The following is a 9,072-nucleotide window of genomic DNA, read 5'->3' as shown; positions in this document are numbered from 1 at the left end:
ATAAACCAAAAACCGTAAACCACAAACCAAAACCATAAACCATAAACCACAAAAGTTAAAAGTTAAAAAAGGGATAAAAGTTAAAAGTTTTTAAAAAACTTTAAAAAGGGAGAAAAGGAAAAAGGTAAAGGTCCGCGTGGCACCCCAAAAAAAAGTTTTTTTTTTAAATTGCACACACAAGTTTGCCTATTATATGTTTTAGGCCTTGCGATTAGTTTGGCGCACTTATACGAGACCCCAAAAAAATTGCACTCGCATATTTAAGGGATCCACAACTATAAGTAACCATCTCTAGTCGGCTCTAAAAAAGTGCATACACAACCCTTCCCAAATTAGAACCGTTTGAAACCCATTTGGACAAGTTTCTCTAACTCCTTAAAAAATTATTTAAAAAAAACAACAAATTGTTAAACATCCCCTAGCCCTAAAACCACCTAAAATGATATGATGTTGCGATCTGGGCACATTTTAGAGGAAACCGTGTTGACCCAAGTAGGCTCTTATCAACACACCTTTATCTCACGACCCTCTTCAGGAAACGATATTCAATGTTGTATAGCGCCTGAGACTCTCAACAAGCACCGACACTTTCCTCCGCTCTAGAATCGATGTAAGGGGTACCAAACCATGGGGGAGAAATCTCCACTCAAACATTGAACGCTAGAACCTCTAATAGCTTAATAGATCGCATGACTAATTACTTCAGGGGTTCGGCTTCAATTGCAACCTTTGCACCTAACCAACCGGCATATCAATTTGGGGATGAGGGAGTGGAGGTTAGCTCCAAGGCCACACCTACTGTTGTCGTACACACTAGCCCTATGCATGTGGAAATCCATGTCCACATGGGACCAATCATGACTGGTAATCTGATGCCTATAGAACAAAACCTCACTCAAAACTTACTGCCAGATGGCGAAGAGGAGGTACAATAAGTAGAAGCCCTAATCCAAGCTGCTAGGGCAAAAGAGGAAGAGACCTTACGCCGAGTCCAATAACAATTAGCGTCCCAAGCTGCACTAATTGGGCAAGCCACCCAAGCTTCACCAATTACACAGGTGACTAACAACCAGAGAGCACCATATCCAAGGTGGATCTAGGTATCAGATTCTTGGACACATTACTGCAAACCGAGAGTTGGGAATTCAATGCCACCTAGGAAACCTTGATAGACCTGGCTATGGGCCTTATTTATGCTATTAGGTAGGGGGAAATCAAGCAAGCCATTTCTACTTCCGTGGATGAGGAAGAGAGACTTCGAATGGTCGTGAAATGTATTCAGGCTATTATAGAGCAAGAGAGGCTTAGACAAGGAATCACCATGCCCATGTATTCGTGACACAGGTTGGGACAAGCAATGCACAACACCCTACCTTGGGTGAGATGGAGACACATGGTGACACCTAGCCACACAATGGACCAAGTCCCAATTGTTGCTATTGCTCCTCAAGGTTACACAGGACTCCAAGAGTTTACTAGCACGAGCTTCACATTTTGAGACCATAGTAGAGAGGTACCCACTCAAGATGCTATTAGCAAAATTCCAGACTCTGTGGTATTGGGTACTAACCACGCAGCATTTCCCATTAGTTTCATGCCCTTTGACAACTACAGCAAACCATGGCTGTAACATAGTCCCTATAACAATGGCTCCAAGCCTAGTTAACGCATCCAAATCATCTGCTAAGCCCATAGAAGGAGGAACCTTCACCCAAGATCCTCGATTCCTTGCATTTTCCTCTACTTTGCCAATGTAGCCCATAGCAAGGGGGACATCCTCACAAATAACTAGACCAATGGTATCCTTGTCTCATATGTCATCGCGATACCTATGGGAATTCTTATACGACCCCCACCTATTAGGCTCATGTTACTCCTTTGGGATTCATGCCATTATGCTCGCAGGCAGTGCCCTTCATACCACATATTGCCTTTGCTGTACCGATACTTCTAGTAGCAGCCCTGCCAACTGATCTAGTAGCCTTTGCACAAGCATTGGGGAGAGTTGTGGCCGAAAATATACAACCATGAGAGATAATAGACATAGTAGCTCTAGAAAGACTATAAAAATTGTGAAGCTTACACACAAGATAAATGGAGAGAGTGATCCTAGAAGATATCTCAACGTCTTCGATCACGTTTGTGAGGCCTTAGGTGAGAGGAATGAGCTTGCAAAGACCAACGCCTTTAGCCTTACACTAGATAGCAAAGTTGGTTATTGGTATCGAACCCTGAGAGTTGAAGAACGTCTAAACTTTACCGAGCTTCGAAGGTTATTCCTAAAGCAATTTGTGCGTAAGGGAGCTTTGTGGAGTGTGGCTTCACAGTTACACAAAGCTGAGAGAGAAGAAGATGAGTCAGTGAGAGACTTTATTAGTCATCTCAAGCATTTGAACTCTCCTTGTGCTCTACATGAGAATTTTTCCAACAATTAATTGCTTGATCGATTTATCCATGGGCTTAAATATGAAGATATTCACAATGGTTTGGTCATTAGAGGTATCACCACACCTAGGAGGATGTCACAGCTAATGCCATCCAACTTGAGGATAACCTACTGATGTTAGTAACATTATTTCATAGAATGACAGTGTAAGTGTGTAAGCTCTTGCCCTCCTTCTCTACTCTCTACAAGCTCTTCATGTGCATTCCTTACTTGATAGGGTTCTCCCAATGGGTAAAGTACACTCACTTCATCATGTCATTGTGGTGTCTCTCTTGTTGTGGACACCAAGAGTCTTGTCCCATAGCACCTAAACTAAGTTTTACTGTGCCAGCATGCTTCTACGGACAACATACAACACTCACAACTAAGACATGGTATAAGGGGATGAAACTATAGATAGAACAGGTCCACAAAGGTGGCTCCACAATCCCCTAGTGGTGCATAAAAATAGTGTGACTGGGTTTGGGAAGGAGGAATACTTAGCTACCCTTGATAGTACCAATCCAGACAATCCGGGTCCAGAGTAGGGTCACTCCTATCAATCCATAAAAAGTCCCTGCTCATGGCATGTAGTAACAGTACAATCATACTTCATTCTTTGGATATTATCATATTAGGACTAAGGAGTAGGATATTCCCAAGATGGATTTTAATACTCGCCGGTGTGGACATTACGAGTACACATTAATGCCATTCGGATTGACAAATGTTCCTGCCATTCGTAATGCTATTCTGATTTTAATACCTGTTATGGACATTACGAGTTCATAGTAATGCCATTCGGATTGAGAATGCCCTTGCCACCTTTAATCTATTGATGTTGAAAATCTTCACAGAGCATTTGGATGATTTTGTGTAGTTCTCTTTGATGATATTCTAGTTTACTCCAAGAATGCTGTTGATCATGAGAAGCATGTGTGTAAAGCCTTGGAAACTCTTAGAAAGCCCAAACTTTTCGCCAAGGAGAGTAAGCATACCTTTTTTATCGACCAGATTAAATATTTAGGATTCATAGTGTCAAAAGATTATATATCAAATGATCCCACAAAGGTACAAGGTGTCATCGATTGGCCGAAACCAAACACAATAAAGGAAGTTAGAGGATTCCTAGAATTGATGGGGTGGTATTGGATTTTTAATTTTTAATATGCCAAGATAGCTTTCGAATGTAACACATGCCAAAGTTTTCAAAAGAATACTATTGGGTAATCAAAATTCCACACCACATACACCACCAAAGTACCCCAAGTTTGAACAACCAATAAAAATCTTGCAAGCATTGCATTACGCATTACCCTCCTCGTTTAAAAAAATTGAAATGATAGCTACATGGGTGATTCATTAATAGTTAAGATGACACACTAAAAGTAAACAACTTTGTTCAAAATGTTTTGGTTTCTTGAGCTAGATTATGAGTATAAAATTATAATTGTAGCTATAAACTACTACACTTTGTTCATCACCACCTCCAATGAATTTAGAAAAGTGTACGTCTAAAAAGCAAGGTCTGACAACCTTGTATTAACAAATCACCAAATGGTAGTTACCTTAGGCAACCAAGTACAATATCAATTAGGGTTTTTTTATAGCCAAAACCTTGAATTTCATCCTTGCTCCAATTCTTCAAGTGTGTGAACTAAGTTAGTCTTTACATGCCTTTTCCAAATGACAAAAAGTGAGGTTTGTCTACACTAATTGTGCTTGTGTCAAAGTCATGCATGATGGCATGAAACGTTTGACTTGGACACCATAAATAATAGGCAAATGCTTTGAATAAAATCACATAAATGGGCTTGAAGGGTATGGAACTCCATCCACAACAATGTTTTCTTCTTTTAAATATAAGAATGATAGCCTAATTGGGCAATGCTTCCAATTTTTCAAATCTAGGACAATGTATGACAAATACTAAAAGTAATCATCTTGGCTCAAAGAGGTATTAGCAATACTTAACAAACATGTAATCTAGTACTACATCTTATAAATTTCGAGTGTTTATTTATATATGTCCAAAATAGGTTTGTATGCCATGCATGGTCAAATCGCCATATGGTGTTGAACCTAGGCTACCAAGTAATTTATGATATTATCATGGTTAAAATCGTATGCTTGATGCCTTTTTTATCCAAGGATTTCTCCCCAAAACGGAATCACAATCCCATGTGATGATGCCAAGTTAACCAAGAGGGCTAGCCCCATGCATTTGATATATTTGAACAATGTCCATAAAGACTAATGATAGAGTTACATTAAAGACTAACAATAGAGTTACACTCTTGGAAGGCAAACACTCTCGAAAGGTAAACACTTTACATTCTTAGAAGGCAAAGACTCTGAAAAGGTCTCACATACCATTAGAATTATCCCACTTTGCTTGCGAATGTTTGCGAAGGCAATAGGAAGCTCTGCAATCCCCTGCCCAATTCCTAGGGGGTTTACACACCATCCCCTCACCCAACACTCCCCACGAACTTGTGTGAATGCTGTCTCACGAAGTGTGGTGTTGAATTGACATACTTTACACACCTTAGATTTTTAGTAGCAACACAATGTGGGGCTGGATTGACATGCTTGATCAAAGGAAATTGATTGTGATACAGGTGATAGAGTTGAAAAGGCTCGAGAACAACTTGCTAATTGGTTACTTTTTGCCAGCCCCCGAAGCCATTTTTGGCGACATTGTCTGACAATGCATTTGTTGAGCATTTCCTATAGTCAGGAGAGCTGAGTGAGATTGCAAAATGAGTTTATGGGCACGAGATGTGTAAAGAAAGAGTGAGATTCTTTCTCTCTCATATCATCTTTGTAGCTTCCTCCTTGGTGTGTAAAGAAAGAGAGAATCTTTCTCTCTCATATCATCTTTGTAGCTTCCTCCTTGGTGTGTAAACCCCCCAAGAAATGGATCATGATGGACGTGTGTGTAAGGAACCTTCAAAAATGGCGTGTATGTCATGACTTTCAGCAAGTGTGCTAATTGCGAGGAGAGTCCCGCGCAAAATACTCTGTGTGGAGAGCATGACGGGGCCTGTAATCGTTCGCTCTGGCGAAGGTACCACTTTTACTTCTGAGTCCCGCTGCCATCTCAAGTCCTTTTGCTCTGGGCCCCTTTCACTCGCCGGAGTGTCAATCCCGCAGGTTGGGAGATTGTAAACGACGATGGGTTAATATACAAGAGGCGTAAGAAGGAGCCAAATCCTGCATCCGAGGTCCCCGAAGTCCCCATCCAGCCCCAGAGCGACATACATTGGCGCCGCAAGAGGAAGAAAGCTGCATTGCAGCAGCTGAAAGCAAGGTCTTTACCCCATCCTTCAAAATGCAAGCGCTCTGTTTTATGACCCATAAAAAAATTGCAAGCGCCGTGGTTTACGTCCATACCCATGTGCATATGTATGTATATGTTACACCGCACGTTTACATTCATAGATACATACATGCGCATTCCCACGTGTGCTTATATGCGTGTACATACTTTCATTCATTCACTCGTGCATACACGTGGAGAGGGAGAGAGAGGGAGAGAGAGAGAGAGAGAGAGAGTTATAAATGTCTTTAAAAGATCCAAAGGGTGTTTGAGACCAAAAGTGTTACAATCATCAAGTGTGACTACTGTCAGACTGCGCAGCGGAAGACTAACGCACGTAGGAGACGCATCACCATCGAGCACCACGAACACCCCCAACGGGCACTGTAGCATCCCTTCACCAGGCTCCCATCTCCTGGTGAGCTGCCCCCCAAAACATCGGCGGAGGAGATGACTATGACAAGGTGCCACTCTAGCCTATATATGGCTCTTCAACTTCCCATGCTTCCACTTATGGGATAATCCAAGGCACCTTCTAGCCATAGATCACACGCTCGAAATCGCCAACCTTCCAACACCCTCCCTCGATTCGAGCTCCGCAAGCCACCGAGGCGCGAGGACCACATGCACCCGGGCTCTGATACCATGTCAGCATGCGCAGCGGAAGACTAACGCATGTAGGAGACGCATCACCATCAAGCACCATGAACACCCCCAACAGGCACTGCAGCATCCCTCCACCGGGCTCCCATCTCCCGGTGAGCTGTCCCCCAAAACATCGGTCAGAGGAGATGACTATGACAAGGTGCCACTCTAGCCTATATATGGTTCTTCAACTTCCCATGCTTCCACTTATGGGATAATCCAAGGCACCTTCTAGCCATAGATCACACGCTCGAAATCGCCAACCTTCCAACACCTTCCCTGGATTCGACCTCCGCAAGCCACCCTGGATTCGACCTCCGCAAGCCACCGAGGCGTGAGGGGGTCGCCCAAGACCACACACGCCTGAGCCGCCCAGGACCACACGCTCCCGGGCTCTGATACCATGTCAGAATGCGTAGTGGAAGACTAACGCACGTAGGAGACGCATCACCATCGAGCACCACGAACACCCCCAACGGGCACTGCAACATCCCTCCACCGGGCTCCCATCTCCCGGTGAGCTGCCCCCCAAAACACCGGCCGGAGGAGGTGACTATGACAAGGCGCCACTCTAGCCTATATATGGCTCTTCAACTTCCCATGCTTCCACTTATGGGATAATCCAAGGCACCTTCTAGCCATAGATCACACACTTGAAATCGCCAACCTTCCAACAACTACATCATGTAGTCAGGATAAATCTAACTCAAAAAAAAAAAAACTCACCATCTCAACTCTACATGACCAACAGGGGTTAGTGTGTCTCCTCCTCATCTGTAACTTCATAGAGGCTGCCTACCGCTGCCTACATCTACCTCTTGTGGTGGAGTACTCCTATGTCTCTAAAGTATCTCTCGATTTGAAGCTCTCGATGAGAGAGAGAGAGAGAGAGAGAGAGAGAGAGAGAGAGAGAGAGATTATACTAACGTCCACAAAAGGTTGCAAGGGTCTATGAGACCAAAAGCTGTTACATATGATCCATCAATAAACTGGATGTTAAGACAACATGAAAAGAAAACCAAGCTACCGAAAGAAAAACAAGGCTAGCCTGCTATGTAGGTCCATGTATACAATGGAGTCGGCATAAAAAACCTGTGTGTCCTCCTATTCTATTACTATGTACAAGGAGCAATGTCCATTGTTCGTGGGGGTGCCACTTGGTGGTGTTGGAGAATGTCCCGTATGAGTAGACGGTCTGGGTCTCTGGAGGCGGGGCGTCTGGCTCTCATAAGGGCCTGTGCTCTCTCTCAAAGGACTCTACAAGTGTGTGGTGCAAGCATGCAACGGCGTGAGGTGTACTCATTCTGTGGGGTCACCTCAACCCTTCTTTGGTCTATTTGTTCCTACTCCCAATGGATCTTACATGGATAGCTGTCGGCTAGGGTCCTTTGGTGAGAGCCAAAGAATTTGGTGATAGATGTGTGTGCGGTATCTTGCTTCTCAGCATGCTGCCTCAATATTCTTTGTGATGACTGAGCTCTAGTAAGTATAGTTCTAGGCATCTACGATCTCTGCAACTCTATAGTACACATATCTGATATACGGACAAGAAAGGGCAATTCCAGTATGGCCTGGACACGCAAATCCAGTGGGAGGTGTGTATGTTTAGGCCATCTACCTTCGAAGACGCACTCTCACTTGTGCAGAGTGCTAAAATGAAGCACAATGGTGGCAAGCCCAAGACTTCCCAGCCGGCTACTCCCAAGGTTACCACCTCGAGGGGAAAAGGCCAGAACCAGACGGAGTCTTCCCCAAGACAGAGCACGGGAGCCTCTGGCTCCAAGAACTCGACCAATGTGTCCAGACTAGAAAGTGGAGGTAGGCAAGACTGGTGGCAAGTTGAGTGCTGAGGAGATTGCTTAGTACAAGGAGGGTAGGTGTTTCTTTTGTCATACAAAATGACACACTTCTCGGGAGTGTCCTAAGAAGACTATTGCTCCAAAGACCGCCGCCTTAACCTCCACGGCTTCAGTGATGAGCCTAGCTCCCGCATAGACCCCGGTGCCTGTCCCTAGTTCTTCAAATCTCAATGCTTCAGTTGGAGCAATCATTAGCCGGGAGCTCGAAGATAAGCAGAAGGGCGCCCATGACCAGGAGTATGAGCGCAACAAATTGCTCAAGACCTTTGGCTACATAGGTGGCTAGAGAGTCGTTGTCTTGTTTGATAGTGGCAACATGGAGGACGTGGTCACAGAACAGGCCGCTCGGCGTGCCCGTTTCGTCCTGACTTCGGTGGACAAGCAAGTTGAGGGTTTTAGCACAGGTATGACAACGAGCGTCAAGTATATGTTAGAAGTCATCTCCTGTCTATTTTGATACACCAGGGCCTTTGTTGTGGGTGTGCCCGCCCTTATGAGGTGTTTTATCATTTTTCCACACTCCCCATATTTTTTCCCTATTTTTTTCCATTTTTCCTAGTGGTGGGAGGGCTGCCAGATGATGCCAGGAGCACCCTAGTGCTGGCCGACTGGATGTTCATCAGTTGTGGGCTTCAGGGCTGTTGGCCGACTTGTTTTCATTAGTCGTGGGCATCTGTATGCTGGCCGACTGCATTTATGCAGTCGTGGGACTTTTTTCTTCAGTCGTGGGCACTCTTTCTGCTGGCCGACTGCCCTCTATGAGATGTATATATAGCCCCTCAGCCCCCACCACTTTCTCATTCAGTTTTTCCGGGATCTTG

The 9,072-nt window shown here is 44.3% G+C and overlaps 1 protein-coding gene across 1 annotated transcript in view; it reads left to right on the top strand.

Moving 5' to 3' along the window:
* Nucleotides 1-5,345: 5,345 nt before the first annotated feature.
* LOC147637689 (uncharacterized) overlaps nt 5,346-9,072 on the top strand; it is a 73,814-nt gene continuing 70,087 nt past the window's right edge. The window contains exons 1-2 of the mRNA XM_086798939.1: nt 5,346-5,495; nt 5,582-5,738. Coding sequence (XP_086655065.1) covers nt 5,462-5,495; nt 5,582-5,738 — 191 coding nt within the window. The 5' untranslated portion in view covers nt 5,346-5,461. The remainder of the gene's footprint in view (nt 5,496-5,581; nt 5,739-9,072) is intronic.

The sequence above is a fragment of the Cibotium barometz genome, chromosome 6 (assembly GCF_041138505.1).
Source record: "Cibotium barometz isolate CiBa-2024 chromosome 6, ASM4113850v1, whole genome shotgun sequence".
Lineage (NCBI taxonomy): Eukaryota > Viridiplantae > Streptophyta > Polypodiopsida > Cyatheales > Cibotiaceae > Cibotium > Cibotium barometz.
This window is presented reverse-complemented; position numbering and strand designations above follow the sequence as displayed.